This window comes from Pollachius pollachius (genome assembly GCF_949987615.1).
Source record: "Pollachius pollachius genome assembly, chromosome: 2".
Classification (NCBI taxonomy): Eukaryota; Metazoa; Chordata; class Actinopteri; order Gadiformes; family Gadidae; genus Pollachius; species Pollachius pollachius.
The window spans coordinates 9,398,620-9,416,119 of record NC_136935.1 but is presented as its reverse complement, the minus strand read 5'-3'; the positions used below and the strand labels follow the sequence as shown (position 1 = coordinate 9,416,119).

General features: G+C 44.4%; 1 protein-coding gene across 3 annotated transcripts in view; it reads right to left on the bottom strand.

Moving 5' to 3' along the window:
- The window catches only part of marchf8 (membrane-associated ring finger (C3HC4) 8), a gene marked incomplete at its 5' end in the record, with an annotated part of 53,655 nt that overhangs the window by 11,319 nt on the left and 24,836 nt on the right, over nt 1-17,500 (bottom strand). For 2 of the 3 annotated variants that reach the window (XM_079729161.1, XM_079729162.1), the window contains 3 exons: nt 3,095-4,141; nt 4,652-4,731; nt 9,573-9,623. In XM_079729161.1, coding sequence (XP_079585287.1) covers nt 3,095-4,141; nt 4,652-4,731; nt 9,573-9,623 — 1,178 coding nt within the window. The remainder of the gene's footprint in view (nt 1-3,094; nt 4,142-4,651; nt 4,732-9,572; nt 9,624-17,500) is intronic. The other variant, XM_079729163.1, reaches the window with a different exon arrangement.

Genomic DNA, 17,500 nt, shown 5'->3' with positions numbered 1-17,500 from the left:
GGATCCTGTGTTACTATCCCCCTAACATTATTCTATTACTGTCCCCATAACATGGCTGTAATACAGTCCCCATAACATTACTGTATTGCTGTAACTATAACATTACTGTGTTACTGTCCCCATAACATTACTGTGTTACTGTCCCCATAACATTACTGTGTTACTGTCCTCATAACATTACTGTGTTACTGTCCTAATAACATTACTGTGTTACTGTCCTCATAACATTACTGTGTTACTGTCCCCATAACATTACTGTGTTACTGTCCTCATAACATTACTGTGTTACTGTCCTAATAACATTACTGTGTTACTGTCCCCATAACATTACAGGCAGGGCATGTCAAGGGTCACTATGATTTGAAATAGCCAATCCAAATCTTGTCATTACATTTTTGAGCAAGCTTAAATTATGAAGATTATAATATTGCTTGTTCTGGTTCTTATAGTTATGTTGGACCAGGGCGAGATAAAGTTTCAAGCTTTTTGTTCAAATGCCCAAATGCGGCGTCTTACATGATGATTTATTTTATTGCAATAAATTAAAAGAGAGGACTTATTAAGTAATTCTGTACTACATCTGTCATTTAAAACAGTCATCAAGTTGGATACAATGTCAAAGTTGGATTCAACTTTTAATTCTGGGATTCTGACAGTTATTAAGGGATTAAATCTTGTCATTACATTTTTGAGCAAGTTTAAATTATGAAGATTATAATATTGCTTGTTCTGGTTCTTATAGTTAATATTGCTTGTTGTCATATGTTCCAGTTCAATGATGAGCAGCTGAAAATAATCAAGCATAAGTACTGGTTGATGTCCCTGAGGATGAAACAATAACATTTCTCTGCAAATTTGTTGTGCAGAGGGCCAACCAAACTGCAGTAAGTGCAGTACGGTCTGTATCCAATGTCCCTTTGAATTCAACTTTCCAAAACACGGCCCTTGTACACAACAACAGTTTTATACAAAAACACTTTTTTATTTGAAACCATTTATTCCAGCCTGACATCTGAGTCTCTAGTCTAGATCTTCCTAGTGCTGGTTTACATTAGTTAAACCAGCACCGCCCAGTAGCCTGGTTTACGGTAGTTAAACCAACACCCTCCTGTACCCTGGTTTATAGTTGTTAAACCAGCACCGCCCAGTACCCTGGTTTATAGTAGTAAAACCAGCACCGCCCAGTAGCCTGGTTTACAGTAGTTAAACCAGCACCACCCAGTACCCTGGTTTACGGTAGTTAAACCAGCACTGCCCAGTACCCTGGTTTATAGTAGTAAAACCAGCACCGCCCAGTAGCCTGGTTTACAGTAGTTAAAACAGCACCGCCCAGTACCCTGGTTTATAGTAGTAAAACCAGCACCGCCCAGTAGCCTGGTTTACAGTAGTTAAACCAGCACCACCCAGTACCCTGGTTTACGGTAGTTAAACCAGCACTGCCCAGTACCCTGGTTTACGGTAGTTAAACCAGCACCGCCCTGTATCCTGGTTTACAGTAGTTAAACCAGCACCACCCAGTACCCTGGTTTACGGTAGTTAAACCAGCACTGCCCAGTATCCTGGTTTACAGTAGTTAAACCAACACCCTCCTGTACCCTGGTTTACGGTAGTTAAACCAACACCCTCCTGTACCCTGGTTTACGGTAGTTAAACCAGCACTGCCCAGTACCCTGGTTTACAGTAGTTAAACCAACACCCTCCTGTACCCTGGTTTACGGTAGTTAAACCAGCACTGCCCAGTACCCTGGTTTATAGTAGTTAAACCAACACCCTCCTGTACCCTGGTTTGCAGTAGTTAAACCATCACCCCCTAGTACCCTAGTCTGCGGTAGTTCGATTTCCCCCTTCATTGCAGATGGTGTATTATTGTATTATTTTCTTTACTTGCAGGGTACACATCACACTCCATAACACATAAAGTTTTAGATGTAGGTTAGATATGATACCCTTATAATTGATACACGTCATATAAAATGTCTGAACAAGAGCGCCCTTGCCTGGGCACGCAGCAGCAACTTTAGTGGACAACATAAAGTTTCTGTGCTGCACTGGGAGAAAGTCTGTCAGTGTATGAATGGCCATTAGGGATATCTAGTACTCGATCTAACTGAACATTAAATATACATTACGAAGAATGAGGACAGTGGGAGACATTGATAGATAGCTCATATCAGACATTGCAGTTCTAGACGGTAAAGTATGGAATGGTTCAAGGAGCAGAAAGCACAAAAGAAAGGGGGGGAATAAAATAATAATAGAAAAACCGGGTAGGAGTTGAATCAAAGTTGATCATGGGTCTTTGAATTCCCATGAGGCTGTAAGACTGTATAAATCCTTTCACAGACCATTGCAAAGGAAGTTACACAGACAAAAACAACAGAGCCAGAACACCAGGGTTTTCCCCTAACGCTGAAAGCAAGCCCCTACATTATTACTGCATGAGCCAATGCGTTTCAACCCAAATACGCACTTCAGATGACATGTTCCATCTGATAACCGACATGAAAACCCTCTCATCATCACCCATCCAGTCACCGATCACACACAGGCAACAGGGGGACATTTAAAGATTTCTCGCATCGTAACAGAAAAGCCTGGAGGAAAGGGGATGCTGAATTTGACAAGACAGGACGTAGGGCATGAAGGGATCGACAGGGAGAAGTTATGGGAGAGGTGTACAGCAAAGGGCATGAAGGCGGCTTGTTGGATTTGTGTCATCATGTCATCTGATTCTGTTTATGCATTCACCCATTCTAGCTGTTCACCCACAGCCACACATCTCATCATCCAGGCATTGTACGTGTGTTCTACCGTTATGTTCCATCAGCTAGTCTACAGTCTAGTATGTGGACAACTTGGGAGTCCACTGGCGCTCAGGGAGGTGGTTGGAGAAGCTTGAGCCGACCACAGGGGAGGTCTGCTGACCTGGGACTCTACAGGGAACTGCAGGGTTGATACTGCTTGGTATGGCCCACTAAACAGGTTCACCCCCAGCTAACGCCACTACAGGAGCTGGACTCTGAGACGTCTCGGGGGACGGGTGTGGGGGACGGGGGGTCAGGGAGCGCTACGCAGCCCAGACGGAGGCACCCACCTGCAGAAGTCCCCAGACAGGGAATAGGGTAAGAGGGGCCTGCTCTTGTCAGAGAGCGAGGACTGGCAGCGGTCCAGGTCCTCGTCCTCATCCATACAGCAGAGGGGCGCCTGCTGGGAGCCCAGCCCGGCACGGGAGTTACCCCCCAGGGACGCTCCGCCGCCGCTGCTCCTGCTGCTGCTCCTGGTGCTCCTCGTCCCCATGTCCTCCTCGAACACATTATCGTCCCCGTCCGCCCCCAGCAGGAGGTGGTGAGAGGCCGGTCCTGGCTCGATGCCGCCCAGCAGGGCGCTGGAGGAGGCGGTGATGTGCAGGCGAGAGGCGAAGCTGCCCAGCTCGAATCCCTGCAGGCTGGCCGAGGTGGAGGAGTGGGACAGCGGGAGTAAGAGGTGGAGGACGTCGTTGGCGCCGGGGGAGGGGTGCTGTCGTCGCTGTTGTTGTTGTTGTTGTTGTTGTCGCTGTTGTTGTTGTTGTCGTTGTTGTTGTTGTTGTTGTTGTGGTGGTTGGGGACGGCGGATGGCTTGGGGTTGCCCGGGGCAGGGCTGATGGTGCCAGGGGTGGGACCCCACGGGCGCTGGCACCATGTACTGGTAGTTTCTGGGGAAGGAGGGGGCCAGGTAGGGCTCACGGCCGCCCGGCGGGTCGGTGGTCTTATGCGGCGGCGCGCTGCCGCCGGGCGGGTCGGGCTGCCCCCCCTGCAGCTCTCCGTCGGAGCAGGTGCGGTCGATGAAGTGCAGGCCGCTGCACAGGCCGTCCACGCGGTGCCCGATGTCGTTCAGCGAGTGGGAGAAGCGGAGGCTCCCGGCGGGGTGGAGGACGACGGCGGGGGGGCGGAGGACAGAGAGCCGGTCCGTGCCCGGGGAGACTCCGCCGGGGGGCCCGGGCAGCTGGCAGGGCGGCAGCAGCGGCGGCGGTGGTGGGGGTGGTGGTGGCAGGGGGGCACACAGCGTGGTGACCCCCCCGCCCCACGCGGAGGGTTTACAGTGTGAACCCAACAGAACCACCGTGCTCTGCTGTCTCCGCACGCCCTGCTCCTGGCTGCTGCCGCTGTTTGTGTGTGTGCGTGAGCGTGTGTGTGTGTGTGTGTGTGTGTGTGTGTGTGTGTGTGTGTGTGTGCGTATGTGCATGTGTTTGTGAGGAAGGGTTCGTGCAAAAGATAGTCATGGTTGAAGAGGAGGGAGGAGGCGGAGGCGGGGGGGAAAGAAGGAATATGGAATGAAACACAGATGGTATGCATTAAAAGAAAACTAAATAATGAATGAAATAAAATAGGACTTAAAACAAGAGACATTTAAGGGCTTTGGCCACGACGGCCTTAATCAAACATCACTGAGCACTAAATGATTCAGGGAATCCATCCAACCCTGTTTGTAGGATGAGACAGGCCCGACTCTGTCAGTGTCCATTTCAGCGTAAGAGATGTCCTTCCTGGGATGAGAAGAGCTCAGCGAACCACTAACGTCATTAGCATCCAGAGAGCCCCCAGCCAGCGCTCACATAGAAGGGTCAAGGGGTCAGGGGTCAGGCACTGGGGTGACGACGGAGGAGCGGGTATACCTGCAGATGTCCTGGTTGGACGGAGTGACGGACGTCCTGGAGAAGCTGCATGGCGCGTTCACCGAGGTGGGGCTGCCCGCCTGCAGAAAGGGGGACATGCAGCGGTCAGCACGGAGAACCATCCAGAGCAACGTGTTCGAAGAGCATACCGTCTCGTTAAGAACACAGAGGAGAATTATCCATCCGTGATCGTTATCATCGTCATCAGGAATTATTCCTAATCCTATTGCTGTCCTTACTTTACTTTCTTCTACGACCCCCTGATTTCTGATCTAGGAAATTCAAGACTTCTTCTGGGACCTGTCGTCTATTTTGAAAATGAGATGAGGGTAGAACGGCTACAGAGTGTGTGTGATGTGTGCGATGGGGGTTCCACTTCAAACAGCTGTCAGTGCATACAAATGTTACCTCGCTGAAAGAGTAAAAACATGTGACATGCTCAGGGTGATCATAAGAGAGGAAACCTTGTGGAATGTACATCTGTCTGATCGTCTGTCAGCTAACTGATCAGCCAGTCAGCTAACGTAATAGAGGGCCGCCCAGTAAGTCAGCCAATCAGAGAGAGAGAGAGAGAAAGAGAGAGTGAGAGAGGGAGGGGTAGGGAGAGAGAGAGAGAGTGAGAGAGTGAGAGTGATTTTGTGATGAACAGAGTGATATATTAATTAATATATTCATATTTAATGTTTGATTTATATTTTGGTTGTTTTATACTTTGACCTCCCGATTGTTCACCTGCTTTGCAATGTTAACACTTGTTTCTCATGCCAATAAAGCTCATTTTTATTTAAATTTGAATTTAGAGAGAAAGAGAGAGATAGCAGAGAACAGCAACATAGTACCAAATACTCCCGGTGCGGTAAGCAACCTCACCTCACACAAAGTCAGATGTTGTGATGTTCCAAACATCTCGTTTGAATCAATGATCACAACAAATTAATTTCACACATTTGAAACGCTGACGAGTCCACGCAGTGTCCTTCACAGGGCCACGCCTAGTAGTGACACCACTGACAGTACCCGGAACCATGAGACCTCAGCTGCGCTCGTGCTTGTGGTCATGTTTAGGGTGCTTAGGTAAGGACAGTGTTACCAGCATTCCTTCGATCCCTCACATTTCAAAACAGCAGACTAATTATCTATTGATCCTATCTGTACCTAAAGTGAAATTCATAGCTCAGAGGGGATTGGACTGTAATCAATAAAGAATTCAACCTCTGTCCTTCACTCTCTCTCTCTTCTCATTCTAATTCGCTCCATCTGTATCCCTATTTCCTCAATCCAAAATTTGATGAAACATCTCCACAGCTGTCTAAGTTATGTGCTCAGCGCCCTTAGCTAAACTCTGTTGATAGACCTAGCGATTCCATCATTACTGAGCATTGAAACCAGCTGATCTCCAGGGAGGCCGTTTTTGGAATGCCGTTCGAAACAAGTCGTCAAAACAGAGCTATACTTTATAAATGGTAGTAAAAAGAAAGTGAGGCCATTAAAACAATTTAACAATTTCACATAGATGGATCATCATGCCTAGCCTTCAAAACAGAATAGAAAGGAATTCAGTAAACATCTGGTTTGTAGTATGGCATGAAACATGGTTAAACAATAACTAAATGGCTGACAAGCAAATCAGGCTTAGGTTATTTTACATTTCTGTGAGAGGTTTACAGTTACTGGCCTCCGCTTTCCCCCCACCCATTAACTATTGATCAGCAAATCAATGAGAAACAATGGCAGTTAATGTATGGGTCGGAGGAGCCATGAGATAACATGCATGTGGGAGTAATGATTAACTGTCTAATCAGACCAAACCTAACCATCAACAACCTCTTTTTCCTCCTCTCTTCTCCTCTTCTTATCTGCAAATCAACTGCCAATAACCACATGTTGACCATTGATGAAGAACAGGGCCCTCATAGTTTAGCAATAAAATACAGTTAGAGAGTAAAAAAAATGTATAGCTTTAGTGTGTGTTAACGCGTACATTTTAATGCCTTTTGGACAGAATAGTATTTCAGAGATGAAAGAGAAAGTAAATTAGTTACCATCATTAATTGGGTGTTCTGTTTGTATGAAATAAGTCTTTAATAAAACTAAACAGGTTAACAGGTGAGTAAGTGAAGCTTACTGTAACCTAGTAAACTATAGAACGTTTTATTTTAGTAATTCAGCACCAATTCCAATAATTTGATGAACTCCGAGATTACAATCTCCATTTTTAATATTGCCTTCGAACACAAGCGAATCACGAGAAGGGTGGACGAGTTTGAAGAACAAGTTACAAATAAAACTACAAAACTTATCCAAACACCAGCCAAACACCACAGCTAAAGGGGATGCTGGTGAAAGATGAAAGGACTGAAGGTTGTCTCTCTGTCCACTGCCTAGTTACCGTGATTATAACCCCGGCAGAGTCCTCCAATCAGCAGCCAGGGCTACCAGCCGAGATATGTAATCACAAGCATAATCTCCTCGACAGACATGAACACTGGAAATCCACTGCCAAACAGAGCTGATGTTTGCTTTTATCACCAATCTTATGTCCAAGCTACTCTATCATTTTAAATAAAATGATAAAAAACGACCTCTTCTTTACTGAGCATTTACATGACATTCTAAAGAAGAGATTAGAATCTAGAGAACATGCGGGTTGGAATCCAAAAGGAGAATTCAACATGCAGAGGGGAAAACTATTTCAAAACTTAACACAATATGCATATATGTATAGATCCTTAATGAAAACAAGCAACATTGTGTTGTATATATTTATAATATTTTGTATCTGTGTTTTTTGTGTTCCGATAAGCATTTAGTGTAAACTGAGTTTAAATTATTACTTGATTATTTAATTTTGAAATAACACAAACCATAACCTTGCAGCAGGGGCCGGCAAGATAAGAATACAATTCACTTAGTTTGGAACTATTTGTCGGTTAACTGTCAATGCTTAAAACTGTCTGCATCTGAAATTGATCTATCAAATTTGTAACAAACTCAAAAACTTCTCCTTGTCAATGTCAGAATACAGGCTTGACAACTCACCTGCCAAGAGTGATGCAGGATATCATAGTGGATGCTGAGGAGAGGAAATGATTCCCTCCAAGGCAGCGGTCTAGCGATTGCTAAGGAACCTTGCTAGCTGTTGTTAAGGAAGCTTTCTACTTGCTAGCCATTGCCAAGTAATCTTACTAGCCCTTGCCAAGTACGCTTGCTAGCCATTACAAAGGCAGCTTGCTAGCCATTACAAAGAAAGCTTTCTAGGTACTACAAAGGAATAGTGCTGGCAATGGCCATTTCAGGAAGCTGAAATGCTGCAGAATGCTCAGTAGTCCGAGGCATTTTTGGTGGTTAGTGTGTTTTTTAGGCTATTTGTTTGGCTAGTCTAGGGCCAGCAGGTGGAGGGAATCTACTTCTGTCAATTGGCAATATAGTTGAATACTCTCCAAATAATTACAGGAGCCACAGCTCCGTGTACTGGGTCCTAGCATTAAGGAAAAGTGGCTAAAACGTTAAGCCTGTTTGATGAAAAACCCACAGATGATCCTCAGACCACTTTTTTCGGCAAGATAAAGCCGCTGCGGTTTGCTGCTTTTAAGTCTGCAGTCATACATATTTACAAGAGTGGCAATTTTTTACTTCATTAAAATTGAGATGTTCCACAACACTTCACTTTACTTGCTTTACTGAAGATGAATCTGTGTGTTATCTCTCCATAGCCTATCTTTTTCATAAATAACACTGTCAAGGGTAGAAACCTTTTAAAGGCCGAATCAATAACACAGCAAAACAAGATGCAAAATGCAGACAGCGTTTGGATCGTGGCCCTCTGGACCGCAGAACATAAACAGGCTGTCATATGACATTGCGTTTAATATAAAGTTACCTAGCCCACATGAATGATGCAGAACTTGGTAAAACCAAGAACTACGATTCTAGTCATATTGGTCAGTTATCAAGCAAAAACACACACACACACACACACACACACACACACACACACACACACACACACACACACACACACACAATCCAAAAATATGAAAAAAATGTCTCACAGAATGTCATCCGGCCCTTCCCTAACCAACATGTTGAATTCCAGACTGTCACAATGTATACCATCATTATGAGTTATGAGCAGAGCAAGGGTAACATGCTAATGGGCATGCTGCATGACTTCCAGAGACAACAGACAAGGGTATGTGCCGTCTTTGGCTCTTTGGAAGCCGAAAGGTGATGATGACATTTATAACTCCTAAGTGAAGATGGTATCCTCTTAGATGCTCAGGAGAACGTGAAGACATGCCTCGACATGAGATAGACAGAGGGAGAGGGAGAGAGACAGAGGGAGAGGGAGAGGTAGAGGGAGAGAGAGAGAGAGAGAGAGAGAGAGAGAGAGAGAGAGAGAGAGAGAGAGAGAGAGAGAGAGAGAGAGAGAGAGAGAGAGCAGGAGAGAGAGAGAGATGTTATTGTGACGAGAGACGGACCTCAAACTAAATTGAAATAGATAAGAGAGAGACAGAGATGGAGGGAGAAAGACAAAGAGATAGATAAATCGATAGATAGTGTGAGAGAGAGAGAGAGAAAGAGAGAGAGAGAGATGGAGGAAGATAGACAAATATAGATAGATAGAGAGCGAGGAAGAGAGAGGCATAGAGAGAGAGGGAGCGAGAGAGTGGGAGAGAGAGTGAGAGAGAGAGCAAGCACATAAACAAAGGGCAAGGACGACCACATGAAAGTAAAAGTGGGGAAAAAAGAGTATTGTTGAACGGTGAGCCTGTGAAGGATTGTGTCTGTGTTTTGCCCTGGCCTGTCTGCCCTTAATTGCTGATCTTGAGGGGCAAAGGAGGGGAGGCATATAGGCGCTATCAGACACGTAGCTCTAATGGCCCTTGTGAACCAGAACAGCGGGCTCTTTACTCCTTACCTTAGAGATATTGCTGGACCGACTTGCAGAATGACAAATAGGCTTCTCGTTCTGGAAGAGAGAGAGAAAAACAAGAGAACCGTTTGAGAGACATGCAGTGATTGAATCAACAAAACAAATTAGATATGTCGGCTTTGAGTGAACACAAATTGGACGCGGATTGGTCTATGACATATCTATAAGGTAATATATTTCATATCATATTTTCATCAGCGTGACAATAAAAACACTCTGGCACACACATCAGAAAGATTGGTTTGACTCCTGAAAGCATCCATGAACACACATGGGTATATATGGACACTTTATTGGCACAAATAAGCCAATAATGCATTCGTTGGCCGATATATTTTTGGACACTCTGATCTGAGAGTGTATGTTATGAGTCACAGTTCTCGTTGCCATGTGAATGGTAGGTTGAGGCCATCTGTCTGCAGGGGGCTTTAGTAGCAGACAATTTTGACATCTCAATAGAGGGCTGAAATTCCCCCTGGCACCCAAACTAAACAATGACCAGATTGAAAACTGTGGTTTTACTGAACTATTATATTGTTTGCAATTGAATAACCAACTTCTGTGAAACTATTTGTCATTGTTTGATACTTTATGAACTAATAAAGGGATACTATTTCAGTTAGCCAGATGTTACAATGCACTATTAATTAGCAATTTTGCAGACGCTTTGAAGGGATACGCAGAGAAATCTGTAAATGGGCGAACATAGGCGCATAGGCATGTCTGTCTTACCCATATTCAGACGACCAGATGCAATGATGAATTTGGAGTTAAACAACTCGTCTTCTTCTGGGTAAGACAGGCAAATGCGAATTTACAGATATCTTTGCTTATCCCTTTAATGCGAAGCAACTTAAAGTGAATTCAGATGCATGTCATGAGGATCAGGTAGTGTGTTAGGGCATCATGTTCACAGCCCACAGGTATGCTGTGAACATAAAGTGTAGGGATCAAACCCCAAAACTATCCCGCCTCCAATTAAAACAGTCAATTAATTGCTACATTTTTCCATTGAGTACTATGGCACAAATGCCTGCTGTTATGTGTTATTGGCTTCCTTCAGCAACTTTGAAAGAACATCTACCAGGGGGTCGTGCCACTTTCAATGTCTGATGCAAGCCTTGATCGGGTTTTGATTCCTAATGAGTAATCAATCACAGTTGCATAGTCCCGTCTGTCGCAGGGTTTCATAGACATGCTGCCCACTGCTGTGATTCAATCACAGATGAAGACAAACAACACTGCTGGTGTTGGAGAAACACTGGCCCTAAAAACTAAACACACCAAAATGAAGCTGAACGCACACACACACACACACACACACACACACACACACACACACACACACACACACACACACACACACACACACACACACACACAAACTCTCTTTCTCTCACTCACACACACACACACACCCAAGTTTCACATTTGATTTAACCATGTTGTCACATTTGCTGCATTTCAATCAGAGATGAAAACAAACAACGCTGCTGTTGTTGGACACCAGACACTCCGGACTTACAAACTCAACACACGCACAGACAAACAAACATTTGTTTGTTTTGAACAACTTTCCAAAGTTAAATGTGCAAAATCACATTAATTTCACATTTGCACATGTGAAATTAATTAGCTTTTTCTGTAAAGGGTGTGTCGGCTGGACATCTTAAAGAACAAGAGGGAGTGACAGATGAAGTGATCCTATGAGAATCCCCAGCAGACTCATTAACCTTGTGTGTGTGAACCGGGATACGTAAATACACACACACACACACACACACACACACACACACACACACACACAGACAAAACATGAACAAGTATGATAGCAAAAACATACAAACCTCACCCCTACACCCCCCCCCCCCCCCCCCCCACACACACACACACACACACACACACACACACACCACCATCCAGGGACTGTCTTTCAATTCTTAATTACTCCAGCACTTCATCGGAGTCTCTTGCTGCCTCTAGTTGCCATGGTGATGAAGGGCTGGGAAGGGGTAATTCTTTCCATATTTCTTCTTTGCCTCCTTGCTCAGTGTCTCTCTCTCACTCTGTATTTCTCCTCCATCCTTAACCCCTACGATACTTTAAGGTCGTACTGCGGCAATCACATGCACTCCCGTACCTTGAACCTTTCTCACTCGCACTAAGAGTGGTTGCGTAGTTGTAGAAGAAGTAGTCGACTCGGAACTCTATGGCTGATTGCATACCTGTAGGAATTCACAAACGTACGCACACGTGATGTCACACACACCCGTGTAGACACACACACACACACACACACACACACACACACACACACAGACAAACACATCTACCATTTCAGCCACAACTCCACAATAACAAAGCTGATCTGAAAGGGACTTTTGTGAGCTTGTGAACAGTTCTGGGGCCCCTTAGAGTCCCGCACCCCTCCGTCAGCCACACGGTCCCAAGGACTCTTGTCTTCAGTCACTGACGGCATCGGAGGAGAGGAGAGTGATGTGACACACCTCCTCCGCCACACAGACATAGCTACACATCCATCCATCCATCCATCCATCCATCCATCCATCCATCCATCCATCCATTTCTTCCAGTTGAAGAGTGTGGGGGTAGGAGCCTGTCAACACACAGGTTAGCATGGTAGCATCACACACACACACCCACACACACACACACACACACACACACACACACACACACACACACACACACACACACACACACAGTATGGGACTGTGTGGCGTTCAGCAGTTATCATTTATATTTACCTTTAGGGCATTTGGCTGACGCTTTTATCCAAAGCGACGTAAGTACATAAAAAAGTAAGTATGTTTAAAATCACAGGTAGTTCTCGCTGTGCTCTCCAATTAATATTCCTTCAGCCCAGAATGCAGTAGGTCACATCCCTATATCATGAGCTATAGGGGTACAGAGCAGTTGCCTTGATTCTCACTGTTTGAGTAGACTGCACCAGCGCCTTACTCCTTTCTAGCTTCATGGAATATTCTCACTCAAAAAGGGCTTAGGTTTCAGTGCTCTCTCTTTCTCTCTTTGTGTGTCTCTCCCTTCCTATAATCGCTCCTTTGAGGCTCTCCTACTACCCCTGGCCTTCACAAACACAACTCTAGACTGGACCAGGAAATCACTGGGAGAGAGAGAAGAAAAGAAGGAGAGAGGGAGGCTGATCAATTTAAAATTGTCTTCTCTTATCCCAAGGCATCTCTGAGACGTGACCTTTGCTGCAAACATTTCTACTAGTTTATAGAGTTTGTTATGAGGATCCTTGAAATAACATCCCACCAAGGCAGAGGGCTATAGTATATTGTATGTTTAATTCAAAGCATCGATCACTGGCACCAGCATCAGAGTTGACAAATGGCAAACAGTTGCGACAATAGCTGGAACTCTTTCCCAAGCCGTCCAAGACGGAGGCCTTGGGGTCGGTTGCCAAGTCCGGCTGCATTCACAGCATGCTAATTTTCAATCTGTCAGATTGTCATCTCTTGTGCCGACAATGTTCCAGAATTGTAACAACCATTCTCTTGGTTTATTTATGGTATTAACACCACCACAATTGTTTGGGAGATATGCGAGATACGACTGTGGAAGCTTTTCTTCCAGGGGAGAGAGCAACATACCTTTATTGCTAGTGTTTACTGAAGAGCTCAGAGGTTGTGGTGCTGGCCAAATCGAGACAGAAACAACACCAATGTGTCGAACACAGACACAGTGTTTGTGTGTGCTGTTATTTATAGTTTCTAGTGTGTATAGATGACATTTTCCAGTACATTAGAATTAGGATCATCACACCATTTATTTGAGTCATTCTGCCCGAGGATTGGTGAGGAAGTGTACTGACATGGACTCTACACGTATGACATAACCGGACGAATAACAGAGAAGCTACGGTGACACAGATGGTTGCCACGCCATCTGTCTCAGCCATAAAGCGGCAGACACACTTCTGACAGGAATATAATGAGTCTTTAACAATATTTAGAGCCAAACAGGTCAAGGTTCACGAGGGAAAATCGCTTCTCGGAGAAGACCAAAACTAAAATGTTTAGTATAGGTAATTTAAAAATAAAAATATACACAACAGCCCCAATTAACTCATCACCAGAGCCTCTCAGTATTACTGCTAACTGTTAGGATGGCCAAAGGGACCTATCTGTATTACTGCTAACTGTTAGCATAGCCAGAGGGACCTCTCTGTATTACTGCTATTTAGCATGGCCAGAGGGACCTCTCTGTATTACTGCAAACTGTTAGCATGGTCAGAGGAACCTCTCTGTATTATTGCTAAATACAGAAACACCTCTAGCATGGCTAAAGGGACCTCTCCGTATTACTGCTAACCGTTAGCATGATCAGATCCGTAAACAACCTTCACAATACTCTTTTAAAAGGACAAATATGAGGCTTATACAAGGCTAATATGGCTCAACCTTCTAGTGCGCTAACCACATAGTCAAATACGCCTTCATAGGGACAACAGATGGATTCCGACTTGTTGTCCTGTGCCAACATGAAATTTCTCTCTCTCTTTCAACCTGCTGTGCGGTCCTATAAGGCACAAATGCCCAGATAAATATATTTTAGAGAATGAACACATTAACACATTAAGGGTTTGAGCAGTGACCATGCAGGCCAATCCATGGCTTGTGTAAAATTTCCCCACCAGCTAGTGGACTTCCCTGGAGGTCCAGCCAAGGTCAGGCTGACACTGTGCACATTGATTCTGGATGATAAGAGTGAAGAGGAGAACACAGTTGGAGGACAGATTCACAGAGATACCATACAATTGACAGCCACAAACCATAATGAAAATACATCGAGCGTGTTCCCATAGTTTTCTTTATTCAAAGCCAATTTTTGTGTGTTTGGGCAGGTAGGTTGTACACACACGCAAACACACACACACACACACACACACACACACACACACACACACACACACACACACACACACACACACACACACACACACTTGAAATGGGCGGCAAAAAGAAACTGTATATCTTTTAAGAAGTGTCTTTATTATGTCCCGAACTGATTACAATTTCACCGTGGAGACAAGAGGGCCGGCCGGTTGGAAATGGATTGGAGATGAGCAGAGGCAGAGTTTCCCTGATGAACACCCGCTATCAGTCAGAGGTAATGAGGTGGCTTAAGGAGTAATTAGATCGCTGCGTTTAATGAGCAGAGAAAAAAGAACATGGGCTTTTATCTGAGATACAAATCAGCCCTTTCGTATCTGTTTTTATTTTGTCGCTGATCAATCGGAAGCTGAACTCCTTTCATCTGTGATACGCCGGGTGAGACGCCTAACCTCTACCTCTGACCACATCACCAGCCTCAACGCTAAGGAGCTTTAGATAAAAGGCTCTGCTGGAGGACAACATGGTTCAATAGTGATTAGTCATAGAGACTAGGGTGATCAACTTCCCGTCCTCAATCTACCTCACCCTTGAGCAAGATGCCCTAACCCTCCCACATGCTGATTAATGACTGTGTACCTCAATTCACCGCAAGCCCCTTTGGATAAAAGCTTAATGACACAATATAAATAGCAAAACTGTCAACTGTAAACAGTCAACTCATCCCGTGTGTGAGGACATGCAAGTTTCACCTTGTAAATCCAGGTGGGCACTTACTCACTTGGCATGAGGCCATTGGTAAGTAAGCCTTTCCATTCCATTACCATAATTTACTGCTGTATCATTTGCAGTGTCTTAGAAAGAGGCTGGTGTTAATAGGACACCCAAAACCATCAGGTATATATCAGGGGCTGAATCTAATTCAAATTAAACTCATCTGCACTCAGTTTGAATGAGTTTTAGAGACCAAACATGCTGGGGAAAGCGACAATGAGCAGGTCAAAAACGACAAAACTACGAAAATAAATGCAGCTACCAACGTTCTATTTTAAACGCTAGAATCGACAGTCGACAGAGTCTGTGCATCTGCATGACGAAAATGAAGCCTTGTTGGCCAGCAAACAAAGAAAATCCAGCCCAAAGTAGATATCACGGCTCGTCTGAATGGCTTCCTACTGAACCGAATGGCGTGGGTGCAGGCCTACCCTCATCTGCATACGGAGAACAACACCCTCGCTCTCATATCCCACAAAGATGAGGCCACGTCGCAATGTATTTTGTGTTTTTTTTCTGGGTTTCATGTATATATGGGAGCGGGGAACGTCGATTCGGGCTCCTCCAGTGCGCAGGGACTTCTGAGATTGTCAATGCCGTGCGTCAACTAACTCGTTTAATCTCTTCAAATCACTTGGTAATCAAAGGTCTGTGAGGTTTAACAGACTACCCTTCATTCATTGCTGCATGAACAGAGAGACCGATACAGTAGATGGGTAGATAGAAAGATACAGTAGAGAGATACGAGATGTACACATAGTGATAGAGAGATATGAATGAGAGAGGAAGATAGTAAAAGAAAAAGAAAGAGAGAGATTTTCTATTTTTTTTAGATAATCTTATTGCAACATTTTTGAATTGTTGAATTATCTGATTCTTTTGGCTAATTAGATGGTATTGTATACTATCATATTCCATGTAAAAAAAGTATCTCACCATCAACTAAAGAGAAAAAAGCACTGCCAACATCCCAAATGCTTTTAAAACAATGTTTTCATTCAACTTAAATAATTCTATATTTTTTGCTTTCAGCTATAGTAAAGTGCTTGTTTTGCCGGCAAAAACAGAAATTAATCAATTGCCTTAATAGCAATATATACAAAGCTGCTCACTCAAATTCTAGAGAGATGGATAGAGAGCAACAAAGAGAGGGATAGATAGAAATAACAAGAGAGAAACACAAATACAGAGAGCGACAGAGAGAGTACAGAGAAAGAAAGAAAGAAAGAAGGAAAGAAAGAAAGAAAGAAAGAAAGAAAGAAAGAAAGAAAGAAAGAAAGAAAGAGAGAGAGGATAGACAAAGCGAAGAATAAAGTAAAACAGATAAGTGATGAAAGAACAGTATTCCAAGCGCAGACACGTTATTGCCCAAATTAACGCTGAGGTCATTTCCTTACAGGATGTATTGGAGCTTGCCCTGACCCACCCACACCCATCAAAGACCTCCACTGAGGGAGGCAGTGGGCTCACGTTGTGGTTTTCTATGCCTGTCAATGCCAGAAACCACTCAGAGAGGGGCGATGTAGGTGGATGGAATGGCCAGCTGGACAGTTAAGCAGGAGCAGATGAGCGATGGCAATTATTAAATCTAACAACAAAGAGAGATCTCACTTGGCCCGGCTGAGCACATCTTGAGGTGGAGAAGTACGGTTATAAAACAGCCAAATGCTGAAGTTAATGGCTTCTAATACGACCGACATCTCCCACCTCACCTGAAGATGCTTCAATCCAAAGCGATTGATGATGAATGTTAGATACGTGCCATGGAGGGGCAGGTAGGTGGTCAGGCATCTAGGTAGACTGCATATGTAGGGAATGATACCCAGAACCATAAATGTCGGTTTCAAACACTCTTTTTATTTTATGTCCTTTGTACACCATACAAAGGACATAATGAACAAATGAGGTGATGAACAAAAGAACTCCACTTGTGTATGTGTGTGTGTGCATGCATGCGTGTGTACGTGCATGTTACTACATACATCTCTCTCTCTCTCTCTCTCTCTCTCTCTCTCTCTCTCGCATCTTTCATCTCTTCCTCTCAGTGATGCGTAATTGCATCAGTGTGTCCAAACAGGATATGAGAGAGCAGAACTGGTCCTGGTCTCAGGTGACTATCCTGGTGGTAGGGCTGAAAAGAGCCATGCTGGTGTGTAATAGAACACCAGATAGGGGACAGTCCTGGGCTTTCATAGTGCAAGGACACAGGGAACTAGGGTTCAGAACTAACCTACACACAAACGACAGGGCAGAAAAAAT